Source organism: Panthera pardus, unplaced genomic scaffold (genome assembly GCF_024362965.1).
Source record: "Panthera pardus isolate Hobbes unplaced genomic scaffold, ASM2436296v1 HiC_scaffold_1, whole genome shotgun sequence".
Taxonomy (NCBI): domain Eukaryota; kingdom Metazoa; phylum Chordata; class Mammalia; order Carnivora; family Felidae; genus Panthera; species Panthera pardus.
The window spans coordinates 90,352,049-90,368,823 of NW_026526654.1; the positions used below are offsets into that span (position 1 = coordinate 90,352,049).

At 40.3% G+C, this 16,775-nt stretch overlaps 1 protein-coding gene across 4 annotated transcripts in view; it reads right to left on the minus strand.

Annotated features, from left to right (window-relative positions):
* Positions 1-4,589: 4,589 nt before the first annotated feature.
* Positions 4,590-16,775, minus strand: part of PARP4 (poly(ADP-ribose) polymerase family member 4) — a 116,847-nt gene continuing 104,661 nt past the window's right edge. For all 4 annotated transcript variants that reach the window (XM_053901173.1, XM_019436450.2, XM_019436448.2 and 1 more), the window contains 2 exons: positions 8,614-8,746; positions 4,590-5,371 (listed from right to left, as the gene is read on the minus strand). In XM_053901173.1, the coding sequence (XP_053757148.1) occupies positions 5,176-5,371; positions 8,614-8,746 (329 nt within the window). In that variant the 3' untranslated portion in view covers positions 4,590-5,175. The remainder of the gene's footprint in view (positions 5,372-8,613; positions 8,747-16,775) is intronic.

Below are 16,775 nucleotides of genomic sequence, written 5' to 3' on the forward strand. Positions count from 1 at the left end.
ACGCGACTGAGAGGGGAACCCGCCAATGGCGGGCTCGGGACCCTGGAGCGGCAGGCGCTTAAGCCAATCAGATGGAGGCGGGCGCGCCGGGGCCCCGCGGAGCCTACGGGAAGCGGGTGGGCGGGCGGAGGGGCGCTCCGGCGGAAGGGCGGGGCGGCTCGGGCCGTGAGAGACGAGCGCGCCGGGCACCTCTGGCGCAGGCGAGGGGTACCGGAGGGCTGCTTGGGAGCCCCTGAGGGGAGGGGTGGGAACGGCTCGGGGGAGGGGCTTGTCAGGGCGCGTGAGGAGGAAGGACGGAGGCTGACGGGGTACCTCGGGAGGGGGGGCTCCGGCGTGGAGCTGGAGCGGGCGGCGGAGGCGGGCTCCCCGGTGCTTCCCGGGTCGGGAAGGGGTGGCCGGGGAACACCGGAGCGCGGGAGCTCGCCCTGGAAGAGAAGCTGAGGCGCTTAAGGGGGGGTGAACGCCGCGTGGGGCCTCCTCCCTCGTCCAGAGCGCGCAAGGGCCCGCCCTGGGCCTTCTAGGAAAAACAGCGCCCCCTCCCGCCCAGACCTGAGCGGGCCGGAACGCGATGCCGGCCTTTCGTGCCTGTGTAACTTTGATTTCGTTTAACGCATGTGAACGAGCCAATCAAACATAATTCAGAGTTGTATGGTATTAAGTATTGTTTAAAGATAGGAAAAAAATTTTGTTTAATGTTTATTTATTTTTGAGACAATGCGAGAGACTGAGTGCAAGCTGGGGGGGGGGGGGGGCGGGCAGACAGAGGGAGACACAATCTAAATCGGGCTCCAGGCTCTGAGCTATCAGCACAGACCTGGGGAGGGACTTAACTCACAAACTGTGAGATCATGAGCCGAAGTCTGACGCTTAACCGACTGAGCCACTCAGGCGCCCCGGAAAAAAATTTTTTTAAGTAACTGGCCAAAAAACATTTGTTTTCCAAGTTCTAGAGATTTTTTTCCCCATTGAAAACATCGACGTGATAAAGTATTTTGTCCCCCTTATGAATGATTGACAAAGATACTCATCCAAAGTTGCTAGGATAATCCACCTAAGGATAAAATATTTTTCTCACTTTGAATTGCAAATAACATCTTTACGGTAGCAAGCTTTTCATTTTTTGTGTCTTTGAGTGGTGGACTTAATTTACAAGATTCATTTAAATTAACTCTGAGGTTAACTAAAGAATGATCTATGATCCAGAGGATCCATTTGGAGAGGTACATCGGATCTTTGAGTGGGCACAGTGATTTATTAGTTTAGTTTAGTAGATGCATCCTGTGTACCGGGACTTTACTAAGCATTAAGAATACAAAACAGTCGAGCGTGGCATTAAAATATAGCTGACTGTTTTGGAAGATCTCATTGGCTTTATTCAACGTTGGGGCAGCATTCCATTTGGCAAATAGAAAGGAGATCCGAAGAAATGCAGAAAGAAGCTTCTCAAGGCAGAAAGGAGGTGGGGCATGAAGTCATAAACGAAAGGATTATTTCAGAAAAATTCACTGTCCTTTGAGGGAAGGCTGGGGTCTATCAGACTACCTCACTAGTACAGCTAGGAAATTCCAGACTCCTGGTTAAGATTATATTCCTAGAAGAGGCTGAGACTGCAGTTAGGTTGGGTATGGACTCTTGGTTTCCTGATGTGGGGCTTGGCACAGATAACTGCGTTTTGGGCCTGTCATCTCATTCTTAACGGTCTCTCTGCCTGCCACAGATTTAGTCTAAAAAGGAAGACACAACAATTCTAATAATTGGATATCTTTTTTAAAATAAGTTTTTAGACAAATATTGTAAACAAATAACATTTGTTAATGAGAGCTCATTTTTTCAGAAGAATTTCAGTTAAAACGCACAGAAGAAAAGATAGAGGATCACAATATTTCATGAAAATGATTCAAGCAACAAAACCATGGGGTGAAAGATTGATGACGAACTGGCTACCAAAGTATCTCTTCACAGATTATTTGTTGGGTGTAGGGGAAACACAGCTTAACATTGGAAAACCCACTGATCCATATTAGCATTACTAAAAGTAAAAGAACCAAACCATATGGCTCCTGTTGACAAAAAGATTGATCCTTAATCTATTCAGGACCTTAGATCAAATTTCCAGTTTACAAGAAATATGGGGAAAGAAAAAGTGGAAACAATCAAATCCAGAATGTGGGACATCCTTTAGGACGACTGACCTTGTTTCTTCAACAAGTCAATAGCAAAAGAAGAGGCAAGAGAAGACTGTTCTAAATATATAAAAATTTGGCAAAATATTTTAAATGATGGGATTTATATTGATTATACTATTTTTCTGCTTTTATATATTTTTGAAATAAAAATTTATGTTCACTGTAAAAAATTTTTAATTCAAAAGTATGTAACAGAAATAAAGTTCCTATTCCTCAGATGTAACCAGTTTAGAGTATGACAGATTTTTACCTCATACATGTATAAACACCCATTTATATAATTTTGAAATGTGCTCTCTTCCACATTGTTCTGCAACTGTAATATGTACATGCATATATAACATATGCATGTGTGTGCGTCCATATGTAAGACGAATTTCCAGATGTAGAATTCCTATTAATAAAAGTTATAGGTCAAGGAGGGTACTGATTGAAATTTGGATTAATATTGTGAGCACTGGGTGTTGTATGTAAGCGATGAATCACGGGAATCTACCCCCAAAACCAAGAGCACACTGTATACGCTGTTAGCCAACTTGACAATAAATTATATTAAAAAAAAAAAGTTTAAGTAGATTATTCAAGTTTACCTAAGTAGTAAATCCTTCAGTATATGTATATCATTAGGAAACAATACCAAGTAGTCATTGTACACAATGATAAGCACATTTGTTTAAAAAGGAATATGTTGAAAGAGAACTGCAGCCCTGAGTTCTCGTGGAGAACTCTGTCTCTCCTGGAGAGACAGAACTTCTCAACGTGGCTGACAAGGCCCTCCCTGGCCTGGACCCAACCTTGCTCCAACCACAGCTCACCCCACTCCCCTCCCTTTATCTGCTCCAGCCACACTTGCCTCCTGGTCAGGCTAACCTCCTCATCCCCCAGGATCTTTGTACATGCTGTTCCTTTTGCCTAGAATGCTTTTCTCTCCCCTCTTACCTGACATATCCACTCCCATTTATCACTTCCTCAAGAAAGTCTTCCCTGATCACTCACTACAGCTGTAACTGTGCATGCATTAGACCACTGATTTTTTATATTGTCTGCTCCCACTGTAGTCTAAGCTCCAGGGGGCAGAAGCCATACCTGATTCTTCTCTCTGTTGTATCCCCCACACCTAGCACAGGGTCTGTCAGAGAGTGAGTACCCAATAAATATTGAATGAATGAATGAGGAGTTTCAACAGCGATCACCATATGTAAACATTAACTAATTAAATGTTCAGGTGGTCTCACTAATTTGAGGGATCCCAGAGCTAATTGGTGATCCAGAGAGCACTTTGGGAGATCCAAATTAAGGCAAAAAATAAATTTGGATTAATATTGCAAAATTTTAGGGGTGCCTGGGTGGCTTAGTTAAGCTCTGACTTCAGCTCAGGTCATGATCTCACGGTTCATGGGTTTGATCCCCGCATCAGGCTCTGTGCTGACAGCTCAGAGCTTGGTGGCCGCTTTGGATTCTGTGTCTTCCTCTCTCTCAGTCCCTCCCCCGCTCATTCTCTCTCTCTCCCTCTCTCAAAAATAAATAAACATTAAAAAAATTTTTAAAAATACTGCAAAATTTTGTTTTACCAGGTACACGTTTTCATTAACAACACAAGGGAGTCTGTTAACCTTCATACACTCTGCTACCAGGTATCATTCTTTTATTCCTTAATCTAATAAAACAAAAGAGTTTATCTTCTATGATTATGTCAAGCAGCAAGGCCAACGGCAAGATCTGATTGATATAGCCAGTAAAGATACAACAAGCCACTTTAGATTTAGATGATTTGTTACTTATATAAACAGCAAGAGGAAGATAGTCAAAGATGCCAGCTCCCCTTGGTTCTTGTCCCACACCCGAAAAGGAGCTAGATAACTGCTAAGTGGGTTGTGGGACACATCAATGCTGAGGAGCCAAGTCTAGATGCAGCTATAAGGATTTTTAGTCTGTAGCTGTATCTGAGCCTTATGCCTTGTCAGGACTGGGAGGGGATAAAAAACGGTCTCATGTCTGCCTCCCAGAGAGATAGGCAGGTGGGAGAAGGCCTCGTGGTAGCACCTCACAAGCTTCCTTGCTATCCGTTGGGTATCAAAGAGTTCTGCCAAGACTCAGTTATAGCTGTGGTTCGAGTCCAGGGAGTTAGGAGGGGTCATACATTAGGATTTGGGGAGTCACTCAAGATGAAGGCAGGACTGCCAATAGAAAGGGAAATCCTGAACCATATGTAAATGTGTTGAGGTACTGAACATTTGGTGAATGACAGCAAGGAGGACAGATTGGAGGACAGCCAGAGACTGAACCTCAAAGAAACCGAAGTTTTTGCATAAAGGTAGAGAGGTAACGGCCTGGAAATGGTAGCGTAGGGGAAGATGGAAAGACCTTACAACCTTCATAAAAAATAACTCAGAATGGATCATAGACCATAACATAAAATGCAAAGTTTATAAAACTTCTACCAGATAACATAGGAAGAAATCTACATGACTGTAGGATTTTAGATGCAATACCAAAAGCAAGATCCATGAAAGAATCGCACGAGACACCTAGTTTCTCTGAGTGACAAAAAATGTATCAAGAGATCTACAGACTGGGATGCAGGGAGTATGCATACCTAGGGCAAAGGTCTAGATACTCAGGGCCTGGAAACAGGCTGGCATGTCAGCAACACTGACATCAGCCAAAGGCCTTGTTTCTCCCCAGCTTACTCAGCCTAGCTGGCCAGATTCTATACCAGACTCCTTAAAGGGGAGAAGGAAATAGGCTCCAGGACCAGCCAGGTGTATCTCTTATTACTTTAAGCATTTAAACACAAAAAATCTGTAATATTGTAATATTTATTTGGTTATCACTTGTTAGTTCATTAAAATAATCAATTCTGTTTCTGTTTAAAGTGAGTGCTACATTGAATAAAATCTGAGTTAAACTTCATTATAGGTATCTATTGATATCTGATTATTTTACACATAGAAGCATGAATAATGTTTAAAATACAACTTCAGTTGATTCAGCCTTGATTGTAATTAAGAACTCTGTGAAGAGGAGAAGTGGTGTCTATGGTTTGGATCCCCAATAGCTGCTTAGTTGCAGAGTCCCAGTCTTGACCCAATTCAAGCCGTTGGCAGATAGATGGATATTGTCCTTCAGTTCTTCTTACCCACTCACTTGCTTTCTTTATTTCTTCAAAAGCCCAGGGAATATTTCTAGATTAAAAATAAATGTTTCCATCAATTTCAGAATATAATTACATACGAAATATAACGTGGTACGAAATGCAGCACATTAGATCTGACAAAATAATTCTGTCAAAAATTAAGATATTTAATCAAAGCAATTCTAACATTTTATGAAAGTTCTATCTACCAGACTGACATGGTGCTTTTAACTTATTCAATACATTTTTTAATGTTTATTCTTTTTTTTTTTTAATGTTTATTCATTTTTGAGAGACAGAGAGCAAGCCGGGGTGGGACAGAGAGGGAGACACAGAATCCAAAGCAGGCTCCAGGCTCTGAGCTGTCAGCACAAGGCCCAAACTGAGGCCCGAACTCACAAACCGTGAGATCATGACCTGAGCTGAAGTCTGACCTTAACCGACTGAGCCACCCAGGTGCTCCTTATTCAATACATTTTTAAGTATACTATACCCATCACTTTCCAGCTTCCAAATGCTTCACAGACTTCCTGGCTGCCTCCAGGACAATTCAAACTTCCTCCAGCCTATATGTATTTGTCTTTTTTTGTCCCTTTTCATTTTTCTTGATCTAAATCCATCCATTCTTCAAGCAGAAACTCAATACTATTTTACAAACCAGGCTTCTATTTCTCTCGCCTTTTTACTGTACCAGGAATTCTCAATTTGATTAGTTAGCCATTTTCCTAGGTATTTTCCTAAGACCCATGAAACTGTCATATTTAATTATCATACAAACCAGGAACAACGTACTACTAAATTGTGCATTACATAAAAACTTCAAGTTTGTGTCCATAAAATGCTGTCGAATATTCAAGAATGTCAAATATTCAAGTCTATTCAAGAATCAGAAAAATTCTGAGATTTTTTTCATTAGTATTAGCTACTTCCTCATTTGTTTTGTCACCTGCTAGAATTCATTAGCAAACGATTCGTAACATATACTAAAGTTAAAAAAAATTCTATGGGCAGGGGGACTAAAAATTTGGAAAATTCTCCATCTTCCTGATTTTTTTCCCTGTGAACTGGGAAAGAGCCATTAGTATAGTGGGTGGCTAAGAGCTAGTTTCAAAGCCTGACTCTGAAATCACACAATGTTGGCTATGTGATATGGTGCAGCTTTCATTCAACACTGAAAGCCTCAGTTTCCTCAATTATGATAATAATATGAGATCCTAGGGGGTTTGTTGTGGGGATTAACAAAACACATGGCTCAATAGTCCCTGGCCCAGAGTAGGTAATTAATAAATGTTAGCTGAATATCATGATGACATGAACATATAAATGGCAAGCACGATCAAACAGATTTGTTTGCCAGTAATCATCAGTCTACTTATAGTTACTAACTACTGAAAGCAACAAAACTAGTTTTATTTATTAAAAAAATTTTTTTTAATGTTTATTCATCTTTTTGAGACACACACACACACACACACACACACACACACACACACACACACACACACACAGAGCACGAGTGGGGGAGGAGCAGAGAGAGGGGGAGACATAGAATCTGAAGAAGGCTCCACGCCCTGAGCTGTCAGCACAGAGCCCAACGCAGGGCTCAAACTCAAGAAACCTGAGCCTAAGTCAGATGTTTAGCCAACTGAGTCACCCAGGTGCCCCAAAACTAGTTTTAAATATTCTCACTAATTCAAGTGGCCTTCCTTTAATCCAGCTGGCCTGTAAACTTGACTGACTATCCCGCTAGCATGGATGTTAAATAAACATTATAAAAACTCCCAAAAAACAGGTTTGATTATTTATTTTAATTTCATCTGTAAATATGTATCTCTAAGAGACAAGAACTTTTTCTTACACATGACATTAAAATAGCTATAAATAATTCTTTAATATCACAAAACATTCAGGTACTGTTTAAATCTCCTTAATTGTCTGTCTCTCTTTTAAAAAAAGGTGTTGTTGTGGTTTTTTTTTTTTTAACATTTATTCATTTTTGAGAGACAGAGAGAGACAGAGTGCTAGCAGGGGAAGGGCAGAGCGAGAGGGAGACACAGAATCTAAAGCAGGCTCCAGGTCTGAGCTGGCAGCACAGAGCCCAACACAAGGCTTGAACTCAGGAACTGCAAGATCATGACCTGAGCCGAAGTCAGATGCTTAACTGACTGCATCACCCAGACACCCCTCTTTCTCTCTTTTTAAAATAATATGGGTTTTGTTCAAATCAGGATCCAAACAAGGTCTCACATTGCCTTTGGGGCATGTGTCCTGTAACTTACAGCTTCCACCCCTTGCCTTTTTTCTTTTGCCATTTATTTCCTCACACTCCAGACGCTGCTGATTGCAGTCCATGGTACAATTTAACATGTTTAATACCTCTTCCCTGGTACATGGACTTTATTATGCAAAATATCTACATAGTTTCAAAGTCAAAAAGGTAAAACAAGATATAGTAGGAAGAACGTAGCGTGTCTCCTCCCCCTTTCCTTATAGATAGTATTTTTATAAATTTTGCTAGTTTTCCCACTTATCTTGCGTTTTTAAAAAGGCATAAACAAATTATATATGTATGTATGTGTGTTATGTGCATATATGTATATTCTGTGTATATACACACACATACGGGGTGACCATTTGCATGGGGTATGGACGAAGTTTTGGGAAGTAAGGAAAGTATTCACATGGAGGCTCAAGGCCTCTTGTGGTGCCCGAGGTCAGCCCAAGGGCTAGAAGCCAGGGTCCCAGAACTGGCTCTCTCCACTCTGTCACATTATGGCATAAAACTACCAAGTGGTCACAGAATTCTAAATTTAAACCCAGTCTTCATGAAGTTGTATTTCCCAAGGCAGGACTTTAAAACATATTTTATTTGACAGTTTGCTAGTTTCATTTATAATTTTTAAATACTTATACAGATGGTATGTGGGTTTCCATCTATATTCTTGTGCCAGGCCTGCAACTTTTGGGAACAGGACTGGTCCCAACAATCATTTTGCAGATTTTCCAAAAGCACATTTAATCAATATACCATAGTGAAAAGAACACTAAACCAGGAGCCATAGATCTGAGCTCCAGTATAAGCTACACTCAACTCTCTGAGCCCTGGTTTTTCCTGGAACCCAAGAGGCAAAAACACTGTGTCTGCCCTGCCAATGACAGAATAGTGCAGGCAAGATACTCCCTGTGAATAAATTCTCTTTGTTCTTACAATTCCATGTAGCTTCTTGTAAAATTTAGTCAAGAAATGGTTAGAAATATAAATGAGTTACTTAATGCGATAATTAAAGTCACCTGGAAATGGAAGCATCATCCAACTTCATCAGTGATTTGAAGACTATTCCCTTTTGTTCCAACTTGGTACGAAGAAACTGCAGTACCAGAAATGTGGCGATCAGGTCCAGGAGACGCTTGCTTCCTTTTATACCTGAAAGTGGAAAACTCTTTTGTATCTGTTGTAAATTCTGCATCTCAAACCGTGCCCATTTATGAAAGCGCTATGAAATGATACATTAGCAAACCATAAACCGTGGTACATTAGCAGATCATAAATTAGCCTGCTATGTAAGTAACAAAAGAGGATGAATGAAACAAGCACCATAGCACCCTGACCATTGTTAGGAAGCAGTTATAGCCACAGCTCCAATCCTTTGCCATCTTTAATAACCAGAGATGCATGAAGTTGGTGAAAGAAATTCAGTTCTTAGGCTCCTGCTACAAATACCTCAGAGGAGTAAACTAAATATACAACAGATGAACAATTGGTATGGCTGGCTAAGTCGGTATATCACATTATTTCTAGTGATTAGTACCACTGAAATAAATTTCTAGGCCTAAGATGGAGCCACTACTGCCCGGGGTGTCATGACAGTGAACCAAAGCTTTTATGTCCCTGTAAAAACTCCCCTTGATCAGAAACAAAAAAGGTATATCCAGTCAGCCAATCCCCCAACACCAAGCCAACCTGGATGCGATACTCACTACCCTGTTCCTTGACTTTTCTGAATAAGGCCAGAAAGGCAACCCTAGCCAATCAATATAAGCCGAGTACTTCTTCCTTCCTTCTTCCCACTTGCCTCTTTCTATAAAAGCTTGCAGCCCAGTCCCCTTACTTTGTAGTTCTCTGGACTCTTGAGGGTAGAGAGTACCGCTTCAGGAAATGTAAAATAAATATTTTTTAGATCATCCAAATTATTCTGATTATTTTAACACTATTACAGGTAACGAGTGTTATTTACCCAAACCAAGAAATTTTACTATAAAATACAATTGAAGGGGCGCCTGGGTGGCGCAGTCGGCTAAGCGTCCGACTTCAGCCAGGTCACGATCTCGCGGTCCGTGAGTTCGAGCCCCGCGTGGGGCTCTGGGCTGATGGCTCGGAGCCTGGAGCCTGCTTCCGATTCTGTGTCTCCCTCTCTCTCTGCCCCTCCCCCGTTCATGCTCTGTCTCTCTCTGTCCCAAAAATAAATAAAAAACGTTGAAAAAAAAAATTATAAAATACAATTGAAAATGAATGTTTTTATATAGTGAGCCAGAAAATAAGAACCCATTTTAATTTTCTAAATGCAAATCATGTATTTGAAATCACTTGATACAAAAATTAGACTTCAAGTATTGTTATTTTTTCAATCTCACATTTCATGAAAGTAAACTTTTTTTTTAATGTTTATTTATTTTTGACACACAGAGAGAGAGAGAGACAGAGCATGAGTGGGGGAGGGGCAGAGAGAGAGGGAGACACAGAATCCGAAGCAGGCTCCAGGTTCTGAGCTGTCAGCACAAAGCCCGATGTGGGGCTCAAACTCATGAACCATGAGATCATGACCTGAGCCAAAGTCAGCTGCTTAACCAACTGAGCCACCCAGTCCCTGTTTATTTTTGAAAGAGAAGAAGAGTGAGCAGGGGAGGGGCAGAGAGAGGGAGACACAGAATCCAAAGCAGGCTCCAGGCTCTGAGCTGTCAGCACAGAGCCAGATGTGGGGATCGAACCCTGAGATCGTGACCTGAGCTGAAGTCAGACGTTTAACTGACTGAGCCACTCAGGCTCCCCTATTTTGAATTTTTAGAGGAACCTCCATACTGTTTTCCAGAGGGGCTGCACCAGTTTGCATTCCCAACAACAGTGCAAAAGGGTTCCCCTTTCTCTGCATCCTTACCAACATCTATTGTTTCTTGGGTTGTTAAATTTTAGGCATTCTGACAGGTGTGAGGTGGTATCTCATTGTGGTTTTGATTTGTATTTCCCCGATGATGAGTGATGTTGAACATCTTTTCATGTGTCTGTTAGCCATCTGGATGTCTTCTTTGAAAAAGTGTCTCTTCATGTCTTCTGCCCATTTCTTCACTGGATTATTTGTTTTCTGGGTGCTGAGTTTGGTAAGTTCTTTATAATTTTGGACACTAACCCTTTATCCAATATGTCATTTGCAAATATCTTCTCCTGTTCTGTTGGTTGCCTTCTCCCGTTCTGTTGTTAGTTTTGTTGATTGTTTCCGTCGCTGTGCATTAGGTTTTTATTTTGATGAGGTCCCAATAGTTCATCTTTGCTTTTATTTCCCTTGCTTCCAGAGACATATCAAGTAGGAAATTGCTGTACCCAAGGTCAAAGATGTGCTGCCTGTTTTCTCCTGTAGGATTTTGATGGTTTCCTGTCTCACACTTAAGTCTTTCACCCATTTTGAGTTTATTTCTGTGTATCGTGTAAGAAAGCATTCCAGTTTCATTCCTCTACATGTCACTGTCCCATTTTCCCAGCACCATTTGCTGGAGAGACTGTCTCTTTTCCATTGGGTACTCTTTCCTGCTTTGTCAAAGATTAGTTGGCCATATATTTGTTGGTCCATTTCTGGGTTCTCTATTCTATTCCAGTGTTCTATGTATCTGTTTTTGTGCCAGTACAATACTATCTTGATAATTACAGCTTTTAATACAGCTTAAAGCCCAGAATTGTTATGCTTCCCGCTTTGGTTTTCTTTTTCAACATAACTTTGGTTATTCAGGGTCTTTTGTGGTTCCATAAAAATTTTAGGATTGTTTGTTCTAGCTTTGAGGAGAATGCCTGTGCAATTTTGATTGGGATTGCACTGAATGTGTAGATTGCTTTGGGTAGTATTGACATTTTAACAATATTTGTTCTTCCAATCCATGAGAATGGAATGCTTTTCCATTTCTTTTTGTCTTCAATTTTTTTCTTAATTTATTTTTTTGATTTACATTCAAGTTAGTTACCATATAGTGCAACAATGATTTCAGAAGTAGATTCCGTAATGCCCCTTGCCCATTTAGCCCATCCCCACTCCCACAATCCTTCCAGTAACCCTCTGTTCTCTATACTTAAGAGTCTCTTATGTTTTGTCCCCCTCGTTGTTTTTATATTAGTTTTGCTTCCCTTTCCTTATGTTCATCTGTTTTGTCTCTTAAAGTCCTCATATGAGTGAAGTCATATGATATTTGTCTTTCTCTGACTAATTTTGCTTAGCGTAATACTCTCTAGTTCCATCCACCTAGTTGCAAATGGCAAGATTTCATTCTTTTTGATTCCCAAGTAATACTCCATTGTATATATACCACATCTTCTTTATCCATTCATCCGTCAATGGACATTTGGGTTCTTTTCATACTTTGGCTATTGCTGATAGTGCTGCTATAAACACTGGGGTGCATGTGTTCCTTCTAAACAGCATACCTGTATCCCCTGGATAAATACCTAGTAGTGCGAATGCTGGGTCATAGGGTAGTTCTATTTTTAATTTTTTGAGGAACCTCCATCCTGTTTTCCAGAGTGGCTGCACCAGTTTGCACTCCCACCAGCAGTGCAAAAGAGATCCTCTTTCTCCACATCCTCGCCAACATCTGTTGTTGCCAGAGTTGTTAATGTTAGCCATTCTGAGAGGGGTGAGGTGGTATCTCATTGTGGTTTCGATTTGTATTTCCCTGATGATGAGTGATGTTGAGCATTTTTTCATGTGTTGGTTTGCCATCTGGATGTCTTCTTTGGAGAAGTGTCTATTCACCTCTTTTGCCCATTTCTTCACTGGATTATTTGTTTTGGGGGTGTTTTGAGTTTGATAGGTTCTTTATAGATTTTGGATACTAACCCTTTATCTGATATGTCGATTGCAAATATCTTCTCCCATTCCGCCAGTTGCCTTATAGTTTTGCTGATTGTTTCCTTCGCTGTGCAGAAGCTTTTTTTTTTTTTATTTAAAAAAAAATTTTTTTTAACGTTTTATTTATTTTTGAGACAGAGAGAGACACAGCATGAACGGGGGAGGGGCAGAGAGAGAGGGAGACACAGAATCGGAAGCAGGCTCCAGGCTCTGAGCCATCAGCCCAGAGCCCGACGCGGGGCTCGAACTCACGGACCACGAGATCGTGACCTGAGCTGAAGTCGGACGCTTAACCGACTGAGCCACCCAGGCGCCCCTGTGCAGAAGCTTTTTATTTTAATGAGGTCCCAATAGCTCATTTTTGCTTTTGTTTCCCTTGCCTCTGGAGACGTGTTGAGTAAGAAGTTGCTGCGGCCCAGACCAAAGAGGTTTTTACCTGCTTTCTCCTCGAGGATTTTGATGGCTTCTTGTCTTACATTTAGGTCTTTCATCCATTTTGAGTTTATTTTTGTGTATGGTGTAAGAAAATGTTCCAGTTTCATTCTTCTGCATGTTGCTGTTCAGTTTTCCCAGCATCACTTGCTGAAGAGACTGTCTTTATTCTATTGGATATTTTTTCCTGCTTTATCAAAGATTAGTTGGCCCTATGTTTGTGGGTCCATTTCTGGGTTTTCTATTCTGTTCTACTGATCGGAGTGTCTGTTTTTATGCCAGTACCATAATGTCTTGATGATTACAGCTTTGTAATGCAGCTTGAAGTGCAATCTTCTTTGGTGTTTTTCATAAGCTTTCTATAGTTTTCAGCATACAGATCATTTACCTCTTTGATTAGGTTTATTCCTAGGTATCTTATGGTTTTTGGTGCAATTGTAAATGGGATTGATTCCTTGATATCTTTTTATGCTGCCTCATTATTGATGTATAGAAATGCAACCTATTTCTGTACATTGATTTTATATCCTATGATATTGCTGAATTCACGTATCAGCTCTAGCAGTTTTTTAGTGGAGTCTTTAGGGTTTTCCATGTAGTATCATGTCGTCTGCCAATTTGTATGCCTTTTATTTCTTTTTGCTGACTGATTGCTGAGGCTAGGACTTCCAACACTATATTGAACAACAGGCGTGAGAGTGGACATCGCTTCATTTTCCTGACCCTAGGGGGAAAGCCCTCAGGTTTTCCCCACTGAGGATGATATTAGCTGTGGGCCATTCATATGTGCCTTTTATGATGTAAAGACATGTTCCTTCTGTCCCTACTTTCTTGAGGGTTTTTATTAATAAAGGATGGTGTATTTTGTCAAATGCTTTTTCTGCAACTATTGAAAGGATTATGTTTCTTATCCCTTCTTTTATTAATGTGGTGCATCACGTTGATTGATTTGCAAATATTGGACCAGCCCTACAGCCCAGGAATAAATTCCACTAGATCATGGTGGAAGGTTATTTTGATATACTGTTGGATTCAACTTGCTAGTATCTTGTTGAGAATTTTTGCATCCAGGTTTAACAGGGATATTGACCTGTAGTTCTCCTTTTTTGTTGGGTCTTCATCTGCTTTGGAATCAAGGTAATGCTGACTTCATAGAATGAGTTTGGAAGCTTCCCTTCCATTTCTATTTTTTGGAACAGTTTGAGGAGAACAGGTATTAACTCTTCTTTAAATGTCTGGTAGATATCCCCTGGGAAGCCATCTGGCCCAGGAAAATTTTTTTAATGTTTATTTTTGAGAGAGACAGAGCACAAGTTGGGGAGGGGCAGAGAGAGAGGAAGACACAGAATCAGAAGCAGGCTCCAGGCTCTGAGTTATCAGCAGAGAGCCCAATGCGGGGCTTGAACTCACAGACCGTGATCTATTCTGGAGAATGTTCCATGTGCACTTTAGAAGAATGTGTATTCTGTTGCTTTAGGAGGAAATGTTCTGAATATATCTGTTAAGTCCATCTGGTCCAGTATGTCATTCAGAGGCTTTGTTACCATGTTGATTTTCTGTCTAGATGATCTGTCCATTGTTGTAAGTGGAGTATTAAAGTCTCCTACAATAATGGTATTATTATCAATGGGTTTATGTTTGTGATTAATTGATTTATATATCTGGGTTATTCCAAGTCAGGGGCATAAATATTTACAATTGTTAGCTCTTCTTTAAAAAAAAATTTTTTTTTGGAGTTTATTTGTTTTTGAGAGAGAGAGAGAGAGAGAGCATGAGTGGGACAGGGGCAGAGAGAGGGGGACACAGAATCCGAAGCAGGCTCCAGGCTCTGAGCTGTCAGCACAGAACCCAACGTGGGGCTCGAAACCACGAGCCGTGAGATCATGACCTGACCCAAAGGAAGTTGGATGCTTAACCAACTGAGCCACCCAGGTGCCCCTACAATTGTTGGCTCTTCTTGATGGATAGAGCCCTTAATTATAATATAATGCTCTTCTTCATCTCTGTTTTCAAATCTAGTTTGTCTGATATAAGCATGGCCACTCTAGCTTTCTTTTGCCCTCCAGAAGCATGATAGATGATTCTCCATCCCCTCATTTTCAATCTGTAGGTTTCCTCACGTCTAAAATGAGTCTCTTGTAGGCAGCATATAGATGTATCTTGTTTTTTATCCATTCTGACTCCTTTGTCTTTTGTTTGTGGCATTTAGTCCATTTACATTCAGAGTGATTACTGAAAGATATGAATTTAGTGCCATTGCGTTATCTGTAGATTGCGTGTTTCTGGTGATGTTTTCTGGTCCTTTATAGTCGTTGCTGGTTTCCACTCAGACAGTCTCCCTTAGAATTTCTTGCAGGGCTGGTTTAGTGGTCATGAAATCCTTCAGTTTTTGTTTGTCTGGGAAAGCCTTTATCTTTCCTTCTATTCTGAATGACAGGCTTGCTGGATAAAGGCTTCTTGGCTGCATATTTTTCCTATTCAGCATATTGAATATTTCCTGCCACTCCCTTCTGGCCTGCCAAGGTTCAGTGGACAGGTCTGCTACTAACCTTATATGTATACTCTTGTAGGTTAAGGACCTTGTATCTCTAGCTGCTTTCAGAATTTTCTCTTTATCTTTGTATTTTGCAAGTTTCACTATGATATGTCATGGTGTTGACCTGCTATTGTTGATTTTGAAGGGAGTTCTCTGTGCCTGTTGGACTTAGATGCCTGTTTCCTTCCCCAGATTAGGGCAGTTCTCAGCTGTAATTTGTTCAAATAAACCTTGTTCCCCCTTTTTTCTCTCCTTCTTCTTGAACTCCTATGATATGGATATTGTTTCATTTCATGGACTCAGTTCTCTAATTCTCCCCTCGTGATCTAGCAATTTCCTTTCCCTCTTTTTTCCAGCTTCATTATTTTCCACAAATTTATCTTCTATTTCACCTATTCTCTCCTCTGCTTCTTCAATCCTTGCTGTCACTGTATCTAGTTTATTTTGCATCTCAGCTATAGCGTTTTTAAATTCATCCTGACTCGTTCTTGGGTCTTTGATCTCTGCAGCAAGGCTTTCTCTGGTATCTTCTATGCTTTATGCTTTTTTCAAGTCCAGGTATTAGTCTTATGACTGTTGTTTTAAATTCTTGTTCAGATATATTGTTTATATCTGTTCTGAGCAAGTCTTTGGCTGTGAATTCTTCTTGACTCTTCTTTTGGGGAGAATTGTTCCATCTTGTCATGTTGGCTAAGTTTCTGTCTTTTGCGTGTCTGAAAAGCATGTCTTGCAGCTGAGAGTACTACTATACTAAAACGGGTCATACACTGCCCAAGGCCTGGCACTTCAGTAGGTAAGTGTTTGTTGTGTGCACTCTGCTGTTGATTTTGCCAGACCTCATTTTCTTAATACAGGAAAAAAGAATTAAATAAAATTTTAAAATAAAACAACAAAACCAATCCATTATCTCATAAAGAAAATCAGCAGAGACAAAAGAAAATATGGGGACTGTTTAATTTAGTGTGTTCTTTTTTTTAAGCATTACATATAAAATCTTAAGCATTACATATAAAAATAGACTAATTTTTAAATGACATTAATAACAAGCAACATGTATCTCTATTAAAAACATCATAAATAATAAAATTATAAAATGCCTAAATAGTATTATCAGAGTCACTTAGAAAATACATTAAGAGGGGGAAGGAAAGATAAAAGAGAAACAAAGAAGAGGATAAAAGGGAAAGATTGGTAGAGAGATATAAAGCCAAATCAGAGAAAAAATCAAACATCTTGCAACTATACCAGAGGAAAAAAGGCTGAAAAACACACATACAGAAAAATAACATGAGTAATATGGAGATATAAAAATTAGTATAGAGAAAACCCATAGGAAAGGTATATCATAATGTAGTACATTATACTACACTCACAATCAT